The following is a 24,298-nucleotide window of genomic DNA, read 5'->3' as shown; positions in this document are numbered from 1 at the left end:
ATGAGCTGAAGTGTAAAATTTGGCCCAAAATAATAATGAAAAGAAAAATAGGGAAGGAAGAAGGAAAGAAACCACTGAGCAAGATCAGAATTTAAAGATGAACATCGTATAATTCCATAATTATGAGAGAAATGTGTAATCCAGTCAGCTGTGCATGAAAGCCTGCTCAAACAGTTTGACAGACCCTACGGGGTTTTCAGGAAATAACAATGACAGACAGAAATAGAAGGAAAAAGGAACAAAAGGCAGAACTTTTTCTAATTTCTCTCCTTCCAAAGCAATCCAATATCCAGATCTAATGAGAAGTATTGCTCATTGGGAGCAATCTGATCATGAACCTCATCATGAATGGTGAACCTGAAATGAACCTGATCATGAATGGAAGAGGGTCAGGAGGAAGCAGATGAACAGCAGTATCATAACTGAAATATTATAAAGTTCAACAATCCAAACATAAGGTTGTGCAGTGGTCTTAAGACCATAAGTGGTCTTAAGTTTATTACTCGATTGTGGAACAGCTATTAACCACCATTGCTGTGGAAACAGTCTAGGATCTGATACTTGCAACTATTCTGAAGAGAATTAGGAAGTATGGGTGGAAATTTAGGATTCTGGTCATCTATACTGAAAAAAGCAGACATCAAAATCAGGTTGATGCCCAGCAGAGGTATCAAAGGGAAGAGGATCATCTTATTTCTTAGAGTGGACTAAGATGATGTTTTGTTTGGATTAGCAGAAAGACTGAGATTCTGATAAATATATTGCATGGGTAAACAGCACAGGAGAACAACTGCTTAAGTTGAAGGCCACTGCTGCCATAGGATTATGTGAAGCACATGGAGATCTTTAAAAAGAGGTAGGCTGGAAAAGGTTTCTGTCAGAGCAATGTCCCAAATAGATTTTTCAGTGGCAATAAAAGGGGCAAAAATCCTAGGTGATTTTGATTGTCAATAAGAAATATTTGTGAAAAGAACTGTCTGAAATTATTGTTTCTAAGGCCCAGGGGCCTGAACTTGATGACCCAGGTATTGTGTCATCTTAACAGACAATGAAAATTCATGGATCTTTGTTTTACTGATGTTCTTCACTTCTGTCTTCACTTCTGAGATCTTGATAATTTAAATCTCTGTTGTTCATGTTGACATAAACTACTGAAGACTATGAATTTCAGTTGTAAATTAGATTGATTCAGGAGCTGCTGCCTGTTTAATAAGAAATAATGGATAGTATTTCAGAAGGAAAATAATCTTTTATGAAGACTGGATTTAGGAACCAAAAAGGTAAAAGCTTTACTGGAATGAAATTTTTGTTTTTTTGAGATGCAAATCACCAAAGTAGTTCAGGAAGAGTGAAATCAATTCTACCTATGAAATTAAGACGACCTCAAATATTTGCATTTTTAATTTTTGAAGTAATATGAGAATTTTTTAACATGAACAGGGATATGTCCTTTTTGTAATGAGACTGGTAGAATTAAGTTTTGCAGCTGTCTGCCACTCATGAAAATGAAGAGTGAAGGTGTAGGATTTGACCTATTTTCAATTTATATATTTTCATTTAATACTCTTGTTTCAGTTCTATGATATGCTAATTATAATTTTGTGGTATGCTATTTTTGCATTGCTCATTTTGGCTAGGCCGAGAGTATATTTTAGTAGCTTTCTAATCAAAATTCAGTTGCTCCAGTGTTCCTTAGTACTGCAGTAACTGAACAGATATGTAAACAGTACACTAAATTATATATTCTTAATCATGGCTACATTTCTTATTGTGGTAAAAGCTACCAAGACTGCACACACAAGCACTCAAAATTGAAGAAGGGACAATTTTAATTCCATGCCTCCTCAGTCCACAGGGTATTCCAGCTTCTGAAGCTCCTTGCTGCAGACTGCGTGTGCTAGAGCTCTTCAGAAAAATTTGTACCTTGTAATGATGTATTCTTCCTTCCTGTTATTTTTAGAAATGATCAATTTTTATGTTGTGTTGAAACTTTCCAGAAAAATCCAGTATGGCACAGATCCTATTGCATGGATTTTCATTCTTCTCTGGCAAATTCACAAGCATCAGAATCTTATAATGAAAAAGAACCATAATTTTAAGCATTGCAGTCTGCGTTAGGATTCCATGAACTAATGCTAAAATATCATGACTCTGAATTTTTCCTTCAAGCAAGCATACCAACACCACCAGAAGGGTTCTATAGAGTCATGTTTTATTGTAACATTATTGCACTTGTAAGTCAGCCTTTCTCTGAACCCTGTCCTCATAAATCTCATCTTTTCCCTTAGTGTTGTCCTTATGTTAGCAGCTCCATATGGATTATTGGGTTGCAACGTACTGTATGCAATCCTTTCTAGGCCCCTAGGAAGTTTAAGTCCTATCTGTCTCTAGTCCTTATTCTCCTTAGGAGTTTGCCAGTCTCTGACAATGCTTCAGGCTCCCTGATGGTGAGGTATCTTCCTCTGTGCGCTTTTCTTTGCGCTCCAGAAGCTTTCTGAATACATGGTAAGAATGTACTTATATGCGTATGCTAGAAGGCCAAAGTTTCTTTCCCTCCAGAGAGGGAGGGATGCTTAGTGTACAACAATCAGGAAAGGCAAAAGACAATTTTGCCCTCTCTTTTCATGCTCTTTTAACCAAACATAAAGTACCCAACTAATGGGCTGCGAACAAATGAATACAAAAGCTATACCATCCATCACAGCTTACATAAAAAGATGTTTCTAGACCTTCAGCTATTCACATTCTGTCTTTGCTACAATACCATACCCAAATGTGCCCTGAAAATGAGTGGGGGAAGAGTTGTGTGGCTTACAACTGCTGCGCTACCAGATAGCATGCATGCTGCAGTCGTGGGACTCCATTTCTGTTAGCTTCCTCTCAGTAAATCTTAACCAGAATGTTGTTCTTTTTAAGCTACCAATGTTCTTTTTTGATATAGTGAATACAGTGGTGCGGAAGTGGAAAGGAAAACCAGCATCTCACATAGAAATTGAAATTGGCCTGTAGTTTTTAAAACAGTGCTTTTCTGACACGGTTTTACTGAGACCAACAGAAGTTGCATATTTGCACAAACCCCTCTTTGACTATGTGTTAGGCATTCCTTATACTGTCAAACTTTGTGCCCTAAGAGAAATGTACCAGTCTCATTTTTTTTGTGTGTTCACAAGGAGTGAAAGTTCATAAAAAGAAAGAAATGGCATATGAATAACACATGAAGTGAAAAGTACTCTGGACATGTTCATATCACATAGTTGTTAATTTGAGAAATAACAGCACCACATACTCTAGTTTTCCATTCAAATTGGAAAAATAAAACAAACACAAAACCAGACTTTTCGTTCCAAATTTGTTTCTGCTCACAATAAATACATCTTTTTATTTGAGAAATCATGCCAAAACAGAAAACTGAAGGATCTGATTCCAAAAATTATTGAAATCAAGTTAAGTCTTTACTGGAAAGTTCTATTAAGTTAATTCAATTAAAAAACAGCCCTTCATAAAAATTCAGGTTTTTGTGAAATAGTTTGCTTCCCATGACTCATCATTTTTTACAATAGAAATACACTTTTTTCCTCTTACTAAGTTTTCCTCTAGGACAAGAGACACGAGTTGGAAAAAAGAAAATTCCATTTAGATATTAGGAAAAAGAGTTTGGTTATGAAGTGGTTGCCCAGAGAAGTTCTGGAATTTCCATTGTTGGAGGTGTTCAAGACTTAATGGGATAAGTCCTTGAGTAACTTGAGCAAGGGGTTGGACAGATGACCTGTAAAGTCCCTACCAACCTAAATTATTCTATCATTCTGTGTTGACAGTTGTTTATATTTCACAGGTGAAAAATATAAAACCAGTAATATTAGACTACTTCATTTAAAAATTAAATATTCCCATATGTAGTATATAGAAACTGAAATAGTGGAGGATAAATATTTGAGAAGTACACAGTAACTAATGTCTTTGACAGTTGTGGAAAGCATAATTTCAAACTCATGGCAATAAAACCATAACAGGACTCTGAAGACCATCTTATGTATTTGAACTCTTCCTCAATGAGGTATAGTTTCCTGCAAAATATTTCTCTTTTTTACTAGTCTGTCTTCTCAAAATGCAGCTGTGTTCTGTTGCTGGAGTAACAGACAAAATGACAACTGTTTTGATACTATATTAAGTTTTTGTAGTATTACAGGAGCTGTTTTAAAAAAAAAAACAACCACAGCTGTTTTAAATGTGTGAACGTTTTTCAGTAGAGATTAAAGATAATATTAAGTCTGTATTTCAAAATTTCCATGAATCAGTTACAAAAACTAAAATGTTATTACACATGAACAAATTTCTAATTCTTTTTTGTAACTTTATGCACACTGCTCTTGCCTTTTGTTAAATATGGCAGTTTAGTTTGCTTTACCTTTCAAATATTCTTTGGTTGGGTTTGAATTCATCACACAGTAATTAAAAAGAATAATTGCATGAAGCATGACTGGTAGTTTTCAAGAGTTATTGCAGTTTTCTCTGTTTTAAGGATTATCTGCCTCACAGCTAATCAATTACTGGAAAATGTAGCATACTGGTCAGGTACAAATGTTAATTAACAACCTGTTCAGAAAAAAAAGTCTTCTAAAAGAAGGAAATCTACTTCTGGGCCATATGCCAGTTTTACAGTGTCCACCCTGAGTAGTTAAAAAATATTTAACATTTGAAATGTCTATTTACTATGTTGAAGCTGATGTAATGTCAGGATAAATGCATGCCTAGTTTTATTTCAAAATATAAAGTGCTCAGCTCTTTAAAAAGTCAGACTTTGTCAAGAAATTCCAAATGGAGCTTCCTCAAATGCCACCTGTTTTTGCACAGTGTATTCAGGACAGCTGTGAAAGTGGTATGATAATTTGGGGGAAATTAACTTACTGCTGGCAAGCAATCCGTGCGTGAAGTTCTGAAAATATTTTACTTCTTTTTAATATGTCAGTATTGGGTCGTGACAATTCTTTTCATAGATTAATATTAAGATTTTGAATTAGTAAAGAGACTAGCAGTATCACATACTCATTTAATTCCTGTTATGTTTTATTCGTTACAGAGCTGGCCCAGAACGTTAAGAAAATCTCATGCTGGATAATTAATGAATGCCACTATTTTTATAGAGTAGTTGTGCATGTAACCATTTTATGCTTCATGAAGGAAGATACATAATAATGGCTTCTCTTAGTGCTTTACTTCAACTTTTTATCCAGTACTATTAAAATGTCTGTTTTAGAAGTAGCATTTATTTTTTAGACGTATTGATTGTGTTTGACAGCTGCTTGCCCAAGCCATTCTCTGCCCTTTCATGCCATGCAATTCGCTGACAAGATAAGATGAAATACTTGTTACTGCACTCAATTCTCTGGAAGAAAATACAAGTCTTTCATGCTGCATAGGAAATGACACCTCTCTGTATACCTTAACTTCTGAACAGAGGCTATCAATTAATTGCTTCTCTGTTAGTCAATTTTATTAAACAAAGGATGTCAGTATCTTATCTTGGAGATGTGGTATTTTAGTAGTAAGTGTACAGATACTCAAAGATAAAAATATTTTACAAAATCTCCCTTTACTTGTTTAATGAACTAGCTTCTCAGTATGTTGTTTTTTCTGATGAGTCAAACATCCATCATGAGTGTAGAAGTGATTTAATTGCTGTTACCCGAGTGTGAAAAAACGCTGAGGACCAAATTCAGTTTAGCGCCATAGCTGACCCTGATGAAGTAAGTTCAGATCCTGGGTCTTCCATAGTATGATGGGAGAGGTCTGTAGGATATCACCTTTCCCAGGGCATGTGGGAATCTTCTGAATTTCCTCAGCAGAGTCTACCAACATTGGTATTCTAAAGCCCAGGCACAGTTAAAAGTTACCTTTAGTCCTTTCTCCTTTAAAAAAAGCCTGTCAAAGGTCAGCATAAATAATTCTTTCTACCTACTGCTGGGGGTTTCTGGGGGTTTCTGGGCTATGGTTTGTTTCATTTTGGTTTTGTTTTTAAGTGCTGGTTGTTGTCTAAATGTCATCAGACAAATGAATTTTGTGTTTCCTTGAATCAACTTGAGTACATTTTCAGTAAAATTTTGATAAAATTGATAAACTTACTTAAGAAATGAAGCAGATCTCAAAGCTCTGGTTAAATGTATGAGCCTGCTCTAGCCTCTTTGGAAGTCAGAGGGGAGACCAAAAGAGCTAAAGCAGCATTGATTTCCTTGCACCCGAAGGATCAAAGCTTATGCTTCAGAGTGCAAATAGCTTTGTGAAATATTAGGATGTAGAGGTAGGAGAGTGGATTTGCATATGCTAGTAAGCATTGTTATTTGGCCATGTTCTGAAAAATAAAAATACTACGTGTAAGTCTGAAAAAAGCCTGTAAAGACCATGGAGCTTTACCTGCAAACGGTGATTTTTCAGCTAAATAATGACCAAATTCCAAGTCAGAGATTTCTATGATTGGTTGCAATAACTATGATGGGAAGCTTTAAAAAAAAGGTAATTTTTATTCATCAGTTTAATTAGCTAGCGTAAGCAATGTTGAATTGAAAATACTTGAAGATACAGCACCCAGTAATGGTTTCTTAGTCTGAGAGATTCACTGACTCTCCTCGTAATAAATGACTCCAAGCATTTGTTAGGAAACAGAGTCTACTACAAGCAGTTTATACCTGTAAAACAGATGCCCAGGAGCAGCCTTGCGTAAGCTACCCAAATAACTCTGCCATTGTTGTTTTAGCACTGTTTCTGACTTGCCAATGCAAGGCAGTGATTTATTCTGCCCATTTGTCCAGCACTTGGTGTTTTTTTGAAGCTATTTAAGTGGGAAGTTTTGCCAACTGAAGAAAAGCAGAAATGGTCAATACGTTTTCATTGTCCTGGAAGGGTAAAATGCTGCTCGCTGCACACCTCTCTTATTGTACAGGAAAACTCTATTGGTTTGGGAGAAAACTGCTAGACATTTTTAAAGAGTTGTTTTAAGTTAAACTCTACATAAAAATATGAGTTAATTGAACATTAGTAGTTTTACTGAAAGACAGGTTTTTGATATAACAAAAAGGAAACCAAAACCTATAATGATTACATGAAATTGCAGAGTAACAGAAATATACCTTAAAAACGCATTGATTATCTATTTATATTCCCCCCCACAGCTTTAGTTGCTTTGACAGGTTGTAAGTATTTCTTAAACATATTGTACAAGGGTTAAAAAAAGGCAGTTCTTTGGCTCCAGCGCCAAGAAAGCAGGTTTCGGTTTTCATTTTTTTCCCTCTTCTTTGAATAACATATACTGTCTGAAAAACATCTAATCAGCTGTGGAATGAGCATGGATTTGGTAATAACTGCAGTATAACTCTCTTTCCTGCACTATATTTTCGGGTTTTTCTTAGCTAACTTGAATTTTAGAAATTAAAATTTATGAATTAAACTTCACATTGCACCGAAAGCATAAATAAGGAAAGCCAATTACACTTGTAGAGCAGGATTAGGTCAAATAAGTATATTAATAATTCTAGCTATATATGCTACAATTACACTTTAACTATGCCAGTAACTTTAGATATTCTTGTCTATAAGCATGTGATCAGCTTTGTAAGCTCAAGACAATGCCAAAACTCTAACTGGATTTAGTACTTCACAATTTCTTACGTATATAAGTGAAGGTGGGACCATGAAACTGTTCAAGAACTAATAAGGTACGGGAGCAATTGACTTCTTCAGAAGTTAAACAGTACTGTGTGCAGTAATGAAAAACTTCTGGATACTTTGCTGCAAATCAGTAATGTAGTAATTGGGTTATTATAAAGCTATGTTGTTTCCGTTTTGAATGCTATATTCTGAGTCTGACAGAAGGTTTATCTTATGCTTACACCTTGTGTAGACACCTGTGAACTAACTTTAAATCAACTGTCTTAGGCATAGTTAGCAGTGTAGCAGCAGTAGTATGAACCACAATTACCTGATGCTTCCACTAAAACTGCCAAACTTTACTTGTATACCTTTAGAAACATTTCTAGGGGTCATTTTATGCCTATCAAGAACAGGGTTTGTTCATTTGCAGCTGGTGCATTTCTTGTGCTCAAAGCCCTATAATGCTTAGTTAAGTTCCAAGCATCCTGTGGCAAGAAGTGGTAATTTGCGCTGGGATTGTTTTCAGATCTTTTTTTAAGCTGCACTGCACTAAAGGGTTTACAGTGCAGATGGCAGAAATGCTTGGCCCCAGCTTTTAGAGAAGATACCACCTCAGTGAAAGCAGTAAAAACAACTTGAGAAGTAAACACCGCGCTAGCACTAAGCTCTAGGCTACTAGCACTGCAGTCCGCTGAATTAGTGACTTAAATTTTACCTTAGTCATGTCTTCACCAGCTGCTCTCAAAACCGATACCGTGGTGTAGACTTACCCATTGCTGCACCATTTTCTCTGAAACAATACTGCTGCAAACTGGCAGCGCTGTGGATAAGCACGCTCAAATTGGCAAGGACAGGAGACAAGATTAAGAAAAAGGAGAGGGCTTGATTAAACTAGAGATGGCTACAGTTACAGTAAATTTACTGTTAGGGCTTATTATTAATGTTGCAGTAAATACAGTTCCTGCACTATAAAAGTATGATTCTTGCACAGTGCCATGAGTTTCAGTTTATGAATTGCTGTGGTACAGTTTTGTCAAATATCTCACAGCCCTTTCACCTGAATTTTTTAAATAAATTATTCGTTAGAAGTAAGCTTTCCAAGTGAAGAGATATTAATTTCAGTTTAATACAATGTAATGAGATCTTGGTGATCTATTTGACTAAAAAAAAAAAGGTTTGAAGACAATCTGTAGTAAATCTTTATGAGCAGTGGTATTCAACATATGGTTAACTCATTACTTTGATCTGGTTTTGTAGTGAGACAATTGGAAGGGAAGCTCTTGCATCTGCTCCAGGTGCTGCTGGCTCAGAAATGCATAACTTCTTCTGACCCAGGTTCTTCCTGTTTGGCTCCTTTTTCCTCTTTCCTTTTCGCAGCTGGGATTATGTACAGCCAGGAGTAAAAGTGAACAGATGTTTATGATGCACAAAGAAATGCCACTTTCTACATACCCCTGACAAAATTTTCCTGTACTCTAAGCAGTTCTGGAATATTTGACTATGGAGAAAGTTTGACTTGACTTTTCAGGCTTGATCAGGCTATAAGATGTTTTTGGGTTTTGTCTTTTATTATTGCTACATGAAATGGCTTGATGAGTCTAAAATCCATAAATTCAGTAGCTTTTCTGTTGAAGATTACACTGAAATGAAATGTGAAGATCAGATGCTGATACTTTAGTGGAACTTTTTGTAGCTGTACATAAGATTTACCAAGATTGAGAAATATTGTGGATAGTTCATGCCTTGGTATGCTCCGTGCAGTAGAAAGCATCTTTTTTTTTCCCCCCTCAAAGCCAACCTTAGCTACGTAATATTTTATAGATAATGTTGAAAGGGGATAATTCTGTAGCAGCAGAGCTATACAAATATATCAGCATGTTTGAAAGCAACTTTTTAGTCTATAGATGGCAACTAAAAATGCCTACCTATAAATAAGAGGGTAGACTTTCATGTGTTATAACATGAAATAATTTTAACTTAGTAGTTAAAAAAAAATTACTTGACTCTTCACATTCTTTAGAACCTTTTGGGGGTGTCAGAATCTGTGATGGAGCACAGCACACATAGCAAAGAGGGAAGTAGTTTGGGAAGCAAAAAGCTGTCTTTGGGTTATCTCAACCCTGGGCGGCAACATCTGCTGAACTGACCTTGAACAAAATGCAGAGGGGTCAAAGAAACAGAGGACAAATGGCTTTTTCAGTAATAGCTATCTCTGAGGCTGAGTGGTCTGTACACTCCACACTGCTTTATGTTTCTTTCCTCACCTAGTAAATAACTGCTTCAAGAAACAATCTGATGGTTTCCCTCTTCGCTAGAGCCACACTTTGCAGGTTGGAAATAAATTGGGGGTTTTCAGGGACCCCAGCTCTCTGTAAGCCTCTTGAAGTCGCTGGAAAGTGAGGGGACGAGTCTGACCCATGATATCAATTGTTAAAACTGTGGATTTGGTTTATCCCTTGCCTGTTGTGGGTAGGTAGCTGCCCAGAGAAGCAAGTATCCTCACCAGTTTCCAGACTTCTCACCAAATTTTAGAACAATCCAAATGATGAAAATTTTAACACCATAGAAAAGCAAGCTGATATTTAGTACTTGAACTCTGACATGAACTTGTACTTCTTACTAAAACATCGTACGAGTGACTCAAATTCAAAGTCTTAGAAAGCCACATTGAGGTAATTTGTTGTAATAGTCCTGAATTTTAGGTCTATTTGAAAACAAACTTAAGACATAGCAGCTGGTGTTGGGTGATAAATGACAAGAATGGAGAATGACCCAGTCTGCAATTGAAACCTTTGTTTGTTATTTTGTTTTCTCTTTATGGTCTCTTCATATGCCTTCATTTACCAGTAGTTAAGCTATTGAAAAAATAAAAGAAATCTATAAACCTTATTTATTTTCCATTTTTATAGCTTTTTAAAAATTAATCTCTTATTTTCCAGTCATGATTCTTCTAGAATATTCTTTTTCTAAATGTAAAATAGTGTTAGTGTTGAATTTGGGTCTTCAGTGCTATCACTCTGAGTAAGGTGAGCTGTTAGGAAAGAGTAAAACATTTCTGTGTCCTGTAGACAGACAGAGCTCTAGGCATTTCATGTTACATTGTCATACATAGTTAGAAAATATTGATTATTTTGATGAAATTGGACAGACAACAATGCAGAGTGATATGGAAAATTATAATAAATTCCTGTCTTATGTGTCTGAAAAGCTAGTCAAATTATCCTTGACTGTGTCTTCATGGTAATAAAAAAATTGTTTTATACTGTGCTTTTACTAGGGTAGCCGTTTAAAATCATCATGCAAGCAGTCTGGCTGTGTTTTCAAAATAGGTCTTGAGAATCAATATCTAGATCTGTTTTGAAGGAATGTAGATGTCATATTCTGCCTTTATGTTGCCTGTGAAATGTATGGAATGATAACAGGAACAGCAGCATATTAGTGTTATGTGTGCTCATTTACCTATTGGCAAATGGCTTCAATTACAGAAATTGTTCATTAGTATTCCTTGTGCAACAGCGTAGAAACAAATTTAGTGGCATAATTAGTTAGATGAGAGCGAAATAGCACATGCGTCTACCAATTTTACTAGCATTATATAACACAATAGAAATGTCACGGCATTAGTAATGCAGCCTTGCCTTTGATGTTCTTGATCTGTTTCTATTGTGAAAATTCTGTCTGTCTGAAGTTAACAAACAGGGGAAAAATGGAAAACTTCTCAGGCCCAGAGGATGGGACCTGAAAAAGACGGGTAAAGTGGCTTTCCAGATGAAGCAATTTCCTTCTTCCTGCTAGTATTGTATTCACCATTGGAGATTTCAAGACCTTACTTAAAATGCAATGTTGTCAAATAAATGAACAATGTAGACAAAGATGTGCCCAGTTATGCAGCCATCATGCCTGTAGGTTACTTCTGAAGGTAATTACCAGTGGAAAAAGATCCCCAAACCTTCCTTATTTTCAGTAAACTGTAATCTGTTTTGCAAGAGAGGTAAGAATACTATATACTACTGTTTTGCTAATTTCCCAGTTCCTTGATAAATATCACGGAAAATAATCCCTGACTTTTTATTATTTTTAACTGAAAACAATGACTGCTCACATTAAATCTCCAGATTTGTTTTCTAGCCATCACTTAACCTTAAAGTAAGCTTTTTATTTTTAGCAGTATGATTTGGACTGAACACTTTATAATTTTGATGTCATTTTATGGAATATCTATTTTGGGTGTCTCATAACTTCATTCTCTACTAAAAGCCAATATTCCTTATAAGATTGTTTCTCCAATAATAAGTTATAGTGTCCTTTTGCTGAACTGCTGTGATATCTGAAAGAAGTGTCATGATTAGGAAACCCAACAAGTAAAGGAAAGTGAACATAATGAACGGTGTCATCACAGCAGAATTTTCCATGTTTTTAATTTTTAGTTTATGGCACTCACTTTCTCAAATGAAGCCAAACTTATCTGCTGAAGGCAAAGACTTGGCATAAAGAATTTTGAAAACCATTTTACATCAAAAATATTGGTAAAGCATTTTCAGCTATATCCAGTTAGCACTCTGAAGTATGTCTACATTAACTTCATCCTACCCTGTCATCAAAGGGTGATGAAGTCACATCCTTGTGTATTTCATTCATTCATCTTCTGTCATTATATTTCTTTTATTCTACACTTTGGCCTTAAAGATTCCACAAGACACTCACAAGACCTTTTCTTCTAGGTGCTAGGAAACAAAACAAACTTCCTTCACGTCTGTTAACCAGGATTTATCCAACACAGGTAGTTCTTGGCAGTTAGTACTTGGAATTTAGCTTTTCTTTGAGGTTGAACAAAGAACCAAGGCTTTGGCTCTGAGGAGATGGTGCGTACATTTAGGAAACCCAGTATTACATGGACAACATAATTTTATAGCTTTGACAGTATAAAAATAATTGAGAAATAATGATGCAAACCAATAAAAGAAAAACCAAGAAAGAGTTGAAAGAACTGTGTTAAAGATTACAGTGAAAGATGGATTTTCATTTAAAATTTTCATGAGCTCAGTTCATTAACTTACCATTATCATTGTTTTGATGAAGCTGGGTTTTAAATTTTATTACTTTTACAAGCATATAATCTTTGTGGTTTAAAATTTATGATGAGTCAATGCTACTTTGCTTTTTATTTCTAATAATAAGGATTCTGACTACTGCATACAAAACTAGAACACCTGCAGCAACCCTTAGTTACCTTGGCAGCTAGATAAATATTCTTGAATAAAACTTGACTGGAGTACTCTGGATTAGATTCCCAAGGCCAACTGTTTTTCCTGATCTAATCCTTGTCTCCTTGAGGTATAATGGAGATGTAACTATTGATAGCAACTGGTTTATATCAGAGTGACAGTATCTACTCCATGCAAATGACCTAATTTAAATTCAAAGCATCATTTAAAATAAATGTTAATTAGATTTCTACTTAAATACAGAATATGTAGTGTTTGGGGGATTTGAGCTTTTCTTCGCATATTATCAATACATATAAATACGTAGAGGGTGGGTGTCAGGATGATGGGACAGGACTCTCTTCAGCCAAGGGACAAGGGTCAATGGGCACAAGTTGGAACACAGGAAGTTCCAGCTAAACATGAGAAAAAACTTCTTTATTGTGAGGGTGACAGAGCAGTGGCACAGGCTGCCCAGGGAGGGTGTGGAGTCTCCTTCCCTGGAGACGTTCAAAACCCGCCCGGATGCGTTCCTGTGCCCCCTGCTCTGGGTGTGCCTGCTCAAGCAGGGGGGTTGGACAAAGTGATCTCCAGAGGTCCCTTCCAAGCCCTACCATTCTGTGATTCTGTGATATTATGAGGCAATCAGAATGGGGATTCAACAGAACAAAAAAAAAATAGGTTTTACAGACAAATTAGAAAGCAGCAGATCCCATTCCTGGTATTCAGAAAATAAAATAGAGTGTGTATTGCTTTCTAGAACACTGGCTTTTGATCAGATGCTCTTTTTGATGGGTTTCTCACCAAACAGTAATCATGCGTTCATGTTGCTGAGCGACTTTTCTATATACTGCAGAAAAAGATGGGTTTGTTGGAGCTGCTCTTATGCTTGTTAATTTTACTGCTGTCTTCATAGTTTGTTGTCTGTAAAGTTAAAATAATTCAGTCTATTTTTTCAAAGAAAGAATAAAAATTCCATAGTTTATTATACTGTTCTTGTAGTACTGCTTTTACAGAGAACTGATGAGCCTCTTCAATTCAAGCTGACATCTTTGTGTAGTATACAAGGTCTAGGGAGGACTGGAAGTTATGGTTCTGTGTTTAGAACAATAAAGTTTTCTGCATTTTCCTCTTTTCAGTTGGATCTGTCAGGAGAATTTCAAATTTTACAATTCTTTTACCTTTATTAGAGTCTGTGTCAGGAGAATGAGTTATCATAGATTGTAATTTGCCTAACAGAGATTTCTTTTCACATTACGCATTCATGTGATAGCACCTGTAATAACAGCAGAAATTGGCACTTTATTAATTCATGCTCATAATAAAATCTGAGATGGGGGAGGGGGGAAGAATATAGAACAAATGCTAATAAATTTTTCTGACACACTGAAGGTTTTTAACATAAGCTGGAAATGGCCCAGCAGTTATCTTTCACATGGTGAGATTAGTAAATGGAATGAAACACAGTAAAATGGTTTTCTTGACAATAGAGTATTATTATTTGGTGGTCAGCTTAAGCAATGCAGTCAGCTGAACTTGAAACATTGCATAAATTTGGTGTTTTTCTGGAGAATACATGCATATGTTCAAGCTACTGTTGTTTGGATTATGTTGAAGTCATTGGAAACTTATGAGTAAGTAACCTTACAAGCTCTTAAATCTTGTAATGTTAGGTAATGTGATATGATGGCATATGAAAGAGGATCCAAAATATCTGCATTGCTACCACTTCCAGGAAGATCTGTGTTTAAGGACATGTAAACCTATTTGAATCTAAATATTAGAGATAGAATGATAAATTCTCTTAACACTTGTTTTAAATTTCCTAAAAATATTGCCTCTTAAGTGCAGATGAATTTCAGAAGCTTGCTATGAAACATGCAGGAACAGCTACACTGCAATCACTAGGAACTGGAAATAAAGCAGGAGTAGGAGGCTTTTGGGTAGTTAATCAGACCCACTGAAGACGTATCTTGACACCAGTATCAGCACAATGTTTTGGATTCTGTTTACAGATTTTACTTTTTTTTTTCCAGGCTTTGGAAGACCAGGTATGGGATCTGCTGCATGAAGCAGACAAGGTTGCAGAGGAGAACAAAGAAAAGAGTCAGGTTTATGATGCCATGGCAGAGACCCTTGGGGATGCATGGGATGCCCTTGTCATTATGTTAGAGAAGCGACAGGCGCTTCTGGAACTTACTTCAGTGTTCTTTGAAAATGCTCTGGAGGTTTGTATTTAAATCAAATGACTCTTAATTTGAAACCTCCCACATCTTATGGGTAGTCTGTTGTCCACTGTAATTTTACTCTGTTATATATGTTCATTGTTCTAGATGCACCCTTCCTTCTGCACCTTTTGGATAGTTCAGGATGAAACTGAACAAAAAACAATGTAGGCTTCAAGAAATATTTTAGTCATGGTATCTCTAAAATTTGTGCTTGACAGGAAAATGGCAGTGACAAATGGAACTGGACCAAAACCTAAAAGACGTAATTCAGTGGCTATGGACATTTTGCAAAATTCATTCCTTATGATACAAAATATGGCATTGAAAGACCTGAATTCTCAGAGGCCTTCACTAATGCTTACTGAAAATTGTCCATTTAAGGTTTTACACTGAAATATCAAAACAGCTACTGTAATTATGCAAAATAAACTAAGTCTACCCTGCCAGTCCTTTACCTGAGACTTCCATGTGCAGATGTGCACAAAAGGACAATTGTGTGAGCCTAGAGAAAGACTTCAGCGTTGTCTTTCCCTGTTTATCCATTTCTCTGTATTTCATTATAATTCAGTGATACACAGGGAGCTAAAGTGGAGAGGGATTCCATGCTCGCTGTGTGTAGCCCCACATTCAGTTTTCCCGACATCCCTAGAGTTTGAGTTTAATAATTCTCCCTGATAATTTTGTTTCCACAGTAGCCCGGTGCCACCTATACATTACAGAAGCAACCATTCTACTGCTAATGTCCTAAGAACTCCAAGATCAACAATCTACTAATTGTTTTGTCCTGGCTATGTGTATTATACAAAGAAATTAGTACAGAGTTGGCTAAGTATCGCTATAATAAATTCTGTACTACCGAAGGTTGACCTACTGCAGAATAAATCCTTAAGGGGCTAGCTGAATTCCCCCGGCAACAGGCTTATATCATTAAAACAAAATGCAACAGCTGGAGCACAGCACAAATCACACCCATTATAGAATATATTATAGAAGGGAAGAAGAAATGCAATATTGATTTAAATAGGAGTCACTGAAACCTCTTATGGAAAGGCTTTTCTTTAAATTATAGCCTGTGATTATGGAAATCTTTATTTTATTATGATAAAACACAAACATATATCAAGAATAGTCTTTAGTGAAAATTGGAACTCACATCTCAAATGTTGAAATCTCAAATGTCGATACTTAATGGTTTTCTTATATAGCATGCAGATCAAGAGTTGGGAAAAATGTGGAACAACAGAAAAGACAGCAAAACGAGTGCTGGCTTTTCATCTTCCTTAATTTCACCATAGGTTTCAGCATCTCTGCTTACACTTTAAAACAAGTCTGAACTCTCCTGGTTTCTTCATTCTTGAAATGAAGCAGTAGAATTGACAAAGTTGGCTAAGATTCAGAATATGTGTCTCAACTCTCTCTTAGCTACTCATACTTGGAATTGCATATGCAAAGGTGGAAGCCAAACAAAGAATTCCTATCTCAGTTTTAAGAATTTCAGTAGATTACCGAATCTGCTCCAGATCTCCCTGAAACACAGCATATTTAAAATATGGAATCCATGGAAAAATGGTCTGTAAAGGAGTAACCTGAGTATTCATTACAGAGATGTTGTTTCCCCACTACAATTAATTACTATTTACCATAATATTCATTAATTTAAATTTGCTACTCATTTCTGCCTTCAAAAAGATTGCTTTTGAAGATTTTATGTAGCCCTTAAATGTTTTTTTGGTTTTGTGGTGGTTCCCCCCCCCCCCCCCCGCCCCCTCCCCCAATATTTTAACATTAGAAAGAAGTTCTGGGAAGGAGACATAGTTAAATGCTTCATTCATGTTAAATGTTTTTACTGAAAGCTTTGAAAATAACAGATTTTTCTATAAGAATTTATTTTCAGTGGGTCTGAAGGCTAGGTAGAAAATATGATTCAAGAAGTGACAAACTAATTACAGAGTATGTCAACTGAAATTTGGGTTCCCTCAGCAATGAGAACCTTAAAAAACCAGACGGTGCATAGAGGCCACAAAGCATCTGTATCTAGCAGTCACTAAAAATGCATTTTTCCAAGAATTTTCAAATTCTCGTGAACTTTCCTTATAATACAGAGATTATGATGGAGTTCTGCAGAAGAAAATTATATCATGTTTCTTCCCATCCTTTGTTTTCTTAATTCAGTTTGCTGTTAAAATTGACCAAGTTGAAGATTTCCTGAAAAACACCCAAGAGTTTGACAATATTGACTCTTTGAGAGAACTCCTTCTGCAACAAGAGCATCATACAAAAGGTACAAACAGTATTCCACTCCTGATGGTGTGTGATCGTGCACTGACTCCTTGAAGGACAATTTTACTCTTCATGTGCGTATTTTTTTTTTTTAAAAAGTCTTAGAACAAATATGAAAATATTCTATTTGGAAAAATATAATGGTGAAATAACTCTCTATCAGGTCTCCTGAAAGATATGAAACTTCTGGCTTTGAGCTAGCTCTCTTATTGTTCCATCTTTGTTGCTGCAGAGCAACCAGTGGTAAGTTTGTATTCTGATTTCAAGGCAGTCCTGGTCAGGTGAGCTGCTAAGAAACCAAGCTGACTTTTAGTGCTGATTGGCATGCAAGTTGTAAAACCATTCTTCTGTTCCATGGGAAAACCCATCAAAGTTATCATAGCTATCAATGAATTAGCATTTTCCTATGGAAAACTTGCCATTAGAAAATTTCTGACCAGCTCTAGTAACAATCTCCTGCTAAGTCCAACAGTTTCTTTCTTGAGAGTGGCCAAGGGAGAACTTTCCCCTCTGCTTTCCTTTGCCTGGGGATGGGGTTTGAAGCAGAATTGGTGAAGTGAGGCTGGGAGCTATGAGATAGAGGTGGCAACTAGTGAGCTTCAGAATCTATTTGCCTAGAGCGGTTCACTGCATTCCATGCTTCCACCTTTGAGGGGTGGGTCTGTGTTTTAATTCCTCACTGAGTTGCCTGATTTGTTCCAAGAGGTCTGCAGCTAGAACCATAACACCATTGGGGAAAAAAGTGCTCTCTCCCCTTCCATCACAACTTTCCTGCACATACGTTTGCCTGGAAAAATTATTCCATGTGACTTCTTTTTTTTGTTTGTTCAAGTTTTAGTGTGAAGCGTCTTCTACCATGTTGTGGTACCCAATTCCAAACGGGCAAAAAAATTTTCTCAAAGCCGATCTTATCGTGTGGCTGCTTCAGACACCTCTGCAATTCCATATGGTTCTGTATTTTTTTAAATAAGACTCAAGAATCCATCTTTGTAATTTTAACCAGATTTTGCTATAAGATTACTAGTAACTGGCAGAATATAAATTAGACTTTATTATTCACTAGTGGAGTACCGGCTTAAATATTTTTAGCTGCCTTAAATGTCAGGTATTCTTCTCAGGAGACTGAATAAAGACTTGAATTCAGGTAACTCTATTATGGGTTTTGGGGCTTCCAATTCAATCTTCATGGGATCAAAGTGCTCACTGAATAACAATTTTAACCTGAAGTATCTGGCAATAATTTAACTGAAAAGAGGGCCTATAACTGTAAGAATCAGATTACGTGGTTTGCCAGAGAAAGACTGCTTTGAATGGGGATAAGCCTTTCCTCAGGTGGAAGAAAGTGGCTGCAATTGATTGGCTTCTTATCTAACTACATCAAATTTGGAAAACTGATATTGACCTATTTGATTAAAAAGAGTGTTTGTATTGCTTTCTGTGAGAAGGGTACTATCTACCCACTCCAAAGTAAGCTGGCCAAAAATATGATGTTTACAAAGTATTGGCTCTACCAGTATGTGACGAGTAGTTTATCACAAATATTTATCACCTCCCCATCCCCCTCCAAAAAAAACCCCCAAACCCAACAAAAAAATCTGTTCTGAAATAAATACCTTTCAAAGCGTAACAAAAAAGATGAAAATATATGAATTATCCTAATTTATCCATTTTTATATGTACTCCATTTTGGATGGAGTGAAAGGGAACACTTCTGCTTAATACCACCTTTCTGGAAAGCAAGAATTAAAATGAATAGGCTTGTTCCAGTGAGCTTGTGGAAACTAAACTCATTAGACCTTGGTGGCTGGAGAAGTGGGGGCATTCCAATTCTGTGTCTTCCCTAGGTGCTCCATATGAAAGGTGGAGACTTAGGGTTCTTTGCCACGAGCTACCAGTACATGTACTGAGCTGGGAAGATGAATGTTTCAGCTGTTTGCTGCCTGTCATTGGTTGCTTCACTAGTAGCTCCTTGCATTCATGCCTGCCTTGTCTCTTATTCTGGCTTGGTTCCCCTTCTTCATCATTCCATACCTAAAATTTTCCCTTTTCATTTGAAACACCTATAAATATGATCTTGTCTGTTCAATAGATTTTGTACTATGTGGTTTTAAGGAGCCAGAACAAAGGTCATTAAATTGTACTAGTCCACTGAATTTTAGCCCTGAATGTATCTGTGGATTAATGTAGAGGTTATAGAAAGAAGGTAAAGGTTCCTGATATTCATGACTTATTTAGCCATAAGACTATAACAGCCCCAGACAGCTGAACTTGTTCTTCTAACTTTTGTGAGGGACATAGAGACCTTTGCTTGCATCACTGATGAAAAACTACAGAGGCAACTGATCCACACAGAAAGCAGGGTAGGGAATTCTACTTCAGCTTACCTGAGGATTGGGGAACCATCAAAAACAACTCAGTTTTTAGAAAACAATATCACTTCTGGATTTTGTCTCAATGGCTCTCAATACACCATTACATGTGTGTATATATTACATTATAGGTATCACGATTATACCTTTTCACGTTTATAGAACAGCTGCCCAAACTGAAATATCTTAGGTTATATACCTGCTAAAGTAAGTATTTATAACCTGTTCATGCAATGCATGAAAACATATTACACTCATGTATGCAAATAGATAGGTACTTTTAAAAATACTTGAGTAATATTTGAAATATGTTACTAAAATTACAAATCACATTTTTTTTCCTATGAAATTCTATTCTTACAGAGCTTTTGGAAAGGTCACTTGCACTTTTAAACAAAAGCCAAGAGCTAACTGAATTCATAGAGGAATTCAAATGTGAGGGGCCAAATGCAAATCCAGAGCTGATTCAGGGAGCCCACAGCAGCTGCCTGAAAATTGACAATCTCCTTGAAATGCTACAAGACAGGAGGCGGCAACTGGATAGATTTCTTAAACATCAGCGCCAAGGACTGGAGCAAGTTCTGCAAATTTGTTTGTGGCACCAGCAAGAGAACCAGGTAAGACACACAATATTAAGGGAAGCCACAAGAAAAACCACAAAACCCAAAACAAAACAAAAAAAAAACCAACAAAAAAACCCAAACAAAACACCCAAAAAACCCCACCACCATCTAACAACTGTTTCACAGTACAGACTATTACAGAAAAGAGCTTAAATATATTTATTAGGTCAGTATCCCTGAGCCACTTCTGTTTCAGATCCTAACTTTTGAATATTTGACTTTGTAAATACAGCATCATCATAATTTATTTCAATATAACTTTAATATCTTCAAAAGCACTATTTCCATTATGTGGATCCCTCCTGTAAGTTATCAGATGTGGTGCTTCAAACGAAGCTAGACTGCCTTCAAGTTGAATTCCCAGCATAAACAAACCTCTAGCCGCATGAGCGATAAGAGTAACTGGTAATATAATTACACAACTGCAGCAGGCTGTTTCTGGACTAGTCAGTTAAAGAGAAGATACAGCATAGTTAGCCAGTTGGTGTGTCTGAAAGCAGAGGCGTATTTTGTTCTTGGATTAAATAAGAATTCTTAAGGTCCTATAGTGATTGCAGGTTTTCCATACCTGCAACCTGTTCCCCTCTCTTCTTTGTTCTCCCACTTTAGCTTCCATATCTTACTGAACTTTTCAAATACAACTTGTTTATGTACCTTACTTTCAGAGCTTAGGTACATTTAAGTCTTACGCTTCCTCTTCCTCTTTCTAGTCATACTGCTCTTTTCCTTTTCATTCCTCATCTCCCAGCACTCACATCAGTAGATTTTCTCTCTTTGTGCTCCGCGTTATCAGAGAAATTTCCGCAGTGTAAGACTCTGCTCTCTCATTTTCCTTGAGAAGCATTGCATAACTTCACCAACTTGTCAAAAAAAGATACAGGGAGAGTCCTGCTCTCTGCCTTTTTGGATTTTAATTATGCTGAGAAGGAGGAACCTACGCAAATTTAACTGCCAAAATCTAACAAGACTAAAGCTTAGTTATGTTCAGTGTTTTGTAAATAGGCTAAAAATTTGTATGGACATCTGAAAGTTCAGCCCTGATCGTGATACCTCTGTAAGTTTCCTTCTTTGCCTCCAAAATAAGTTTACCCCTGCATCAGAGGAAAATACTAGAAACTGTTAGCAGCAGTCTATTTTGCAGGCACTAACTTTGCCTGTGAGGTTGCTTAAGATGAGAAGCATCTTATTAAACAAGCACAACTCTTTGCAGTTTTGCATAGATGCAACAAAATTGTTAAGGCACTCAAGCAAGCTGACAGCCTTATTTCTGGAGCACTCAATATCAGTAGCTGCCAGAAACAGCAAGAATGACGTATTTAATGATTAGATAGGAAAAAACCCAGATAAAAATAGTATGGTCTTATGCAAAGGTCATAATCTCAGTATGTAGTTATAAAATAATAGCTGACAAAAATACTGAAAAACAAGAACTACGGTATAGAAGGCTGAATCCATTTATGTGCAAATCCTTAGAAACTATCTAGTGCGTGTTTAGAGATACATATTAATGCTGCTGTTACAGGTTTTGATTTGTTTCAGTATCACCACATAACTTACTATAAAAGAAATATCCTCAAAAAGAAATGTTGTTTCAATATAATATATTCTAATTTACAACAGCTACAACTGGACTTTCAGTATCAGTCTATGTTGGAAATACACCGTATTTCATTTAGAAAAATGATCCTTTCTTTACATTCAGAAGTATTAGATGTCACTATAATTACCAGATCATGCCAGTGTTATACCACAGTATACAAACATGGAGGAAGATTAAAAATGGTAATGTTTCAGAAATAGCTTGCTGTTGAAGAGTAAGGGATAAACATGTGGGGTCTTTTTGAGCCAAGCTTCTTTAAAAAAAAATAAAAATCACATTGCCTGAGATGTTAAATGACACAACTTCACAAAATTTACCAGGGAATTCTACTTGTCCTCATTGCATGAGGGATAAATATTCAGGAGTAACCATCTAGAATTCACCCTGATTTAGGTGGGATTGAAAATATTGTGCAGTGGAATTTTTCTGTGTGTGTTTCCATTTCCTCTCAGGTATGTGCTCACATCACAAAGAGTAAATACAGAAACTGTTTTCTACTGACAAGTTTCCTGATCTGAAGAGACTAGCCAGTAATTAACTACTTGTCAGCTCATACCTGTGTCCAGTTTGAGGCTGTTATACACATGGAGGGACAAATTAAAATAGTTTTTAATATCATGCTTATCAGAATATACTTGTTTAGTATCTGCATTAGTCAAACCTGTATAATGTATGATTTGTACACTTATGGACAATTAATTTGCATACATCGTGGACAATAAAATATTCACATGTAAATACAGACACTGAAAAACTAACTTTTATAGACTTTATGTAAAATTTCTCTCTCTAGTCTCTAACACATTATATATATAAATTTCTGAGAGATGACAGAAATTAAACTCTCAAAGCCTCTCAGCACATCTGAAAATGAATATTCCAGACTCTGTACACAGACCGAACTCCTCTTGATGTCTAACGGTGCTACATATGCAAGAACAGCATATTGAACTCCCACTGGCATAAATGGGAGTTCAGGGGATTCTGGAGATGAGCTCTGCTGTGTAAGATCTAAGAGTAGATTTTTGCTTTTTGTATTGCCTCTGTTTTGCTAGGCGTAATTATGTAATACAGAATGCTGCGTAATCTGTGGGTTGCTTTTTTAAAAGAGAAGTCAAGCAGCTGTAAAGGTCACTACTTACTACCTGGTTCTGAAGAACTGAAAATGCAGCATCTTCCTCTGATCTCTAATTGGAATGTGATGATCTGATGGGCCTGATTATAACATGTAGCGTGTCTCTTTTTCAGTGTTTCCCAATATGTGAAAGTGTACTTATTTTATAGTTAGAGAAGGATATGTGACCTTCCTTTATGGAAGTGTCAGCATTGTATTTTCTGATAATCTTTCATTAATGGAATTCAGAGGCAGATTGGCCTATTTTGTGCATAATTAGTTATCTTTGGAAGAAGATTTATGAAAGTAATTTTTCTTAATTGATCCAATCATGCATATATGAGACAATTAAAATTATTCATGGTTACTTGGGCACATCAAGGGCAGAGATAAGAGCTGAGTGAAACTCAGGGGACAGGTTAATACACCCACATTTTCTATCTAGACAGATATATGGGAAGCAAACTACCTTGGTATAAGTCACAGTTCCCTGTTTTATTTCATTTGTATTAAAGGTAGTTTAATTGACATAAAAAACCCAAGTAGTGTAGCTCAGTGAATTAAAGGCTGTCATCAGATTTTACCTCAAAAAATGTAGGGCATTCTTCTTTGCTTGCAATCTTTACATAGTAAACTGATAGGTTTATGAGCTTGCGTAGAAGAATTTCTGAGTGGTAGGATATGGGAAGGTTCTGTTGTTTCTTTGCTTGAAAGCAAATTTCTATCATGAAAAATGGAGATTTTCATGTTAGCATCTGACAACGAGTATGTGCACATCCAAATGTGTAAGTGCACATACATGAGGATAAATCCACGGCAGTAGTTGATGTGTAGAGAATTGTCTAAACATGGACTACATCTGCTCATGGTGTGCTCTTTGCTATTTTTTTTTTCCAATAGCTGTGCTCAGCACGGTGCTGCTACCGTTACTGAAAGCTAGAATGAATACATTGAGTTTATCTCAGTTTGGAGGTAAATCTGGAGATTGTAATCCAATGCATAAAACTATTTGAATCACAAAAATATCGTATGAAGTTCCTAGGTGAAGTTGTGACTTCATATTTGATTCTAGCGTGCTCTGCAAAGGCTTTGTTTTGGTAAATATAAAAAATTGTACTTTACAGTGAGTTCTAAGACATTTAGACCCAAATGGGTTTAAGTTATTCAAAACTCTATAATCAGACCAATTTAAGATTACTTCTCTGCTAGCTACTTCTGGTGAAATCGTGGTGCCAGTGA

The 24,298-nt window shown here is 36.2% G+C and overlaps 1 protein-coding gene across 1 annotated transcript in view; it reads left to right on the top strand.

The window, feature by feature from the left end:
- Window positions 1-24,298, top strand: part of CCDC141 (coiled-coil domain containing 141) — a 101,172-nt gene that overhangs the window by 8,062 nt on the left and 68,812 nt on the right. The window contains exons 3-5 of the mRNA XM_064451719.1: window positions 14,882-15,073; window positions 17,246-17,354; window positions 20,086-20,339. Coding sequence (XP_064307789.1) covers window positions 14,882-15,073; window positions 17,246-17,354; window positions 20,086-20,339 — 555 coding nt within the window. The remainder of the gene's footprint in view (window positions 1-14,881; window positions 15,074-17,245; window positions 17,355-20,085; window positions 20,340-24,298) is intronic.

This window comes from Phalacrocorax carbo, chromosome 5 (genome assembly GCF_963921805.1).
Source record: "Phalacrocorax carbo chromosome 5, bPhaCar2.1, whole genome shotgun sequence".
NCBI classification, from domain to species: Eukaryota; Metazoa; Chordata; class Aves; order Suliformes; family Phalacrocoracidae; genus Phalacrocorax; species Phalacrocorax carbo.
The sequence above is the reverse complement of the archived record's forward strand: the minus strand, read 5'-3'. Positions and strand labels throughout refer to the sequence as shown.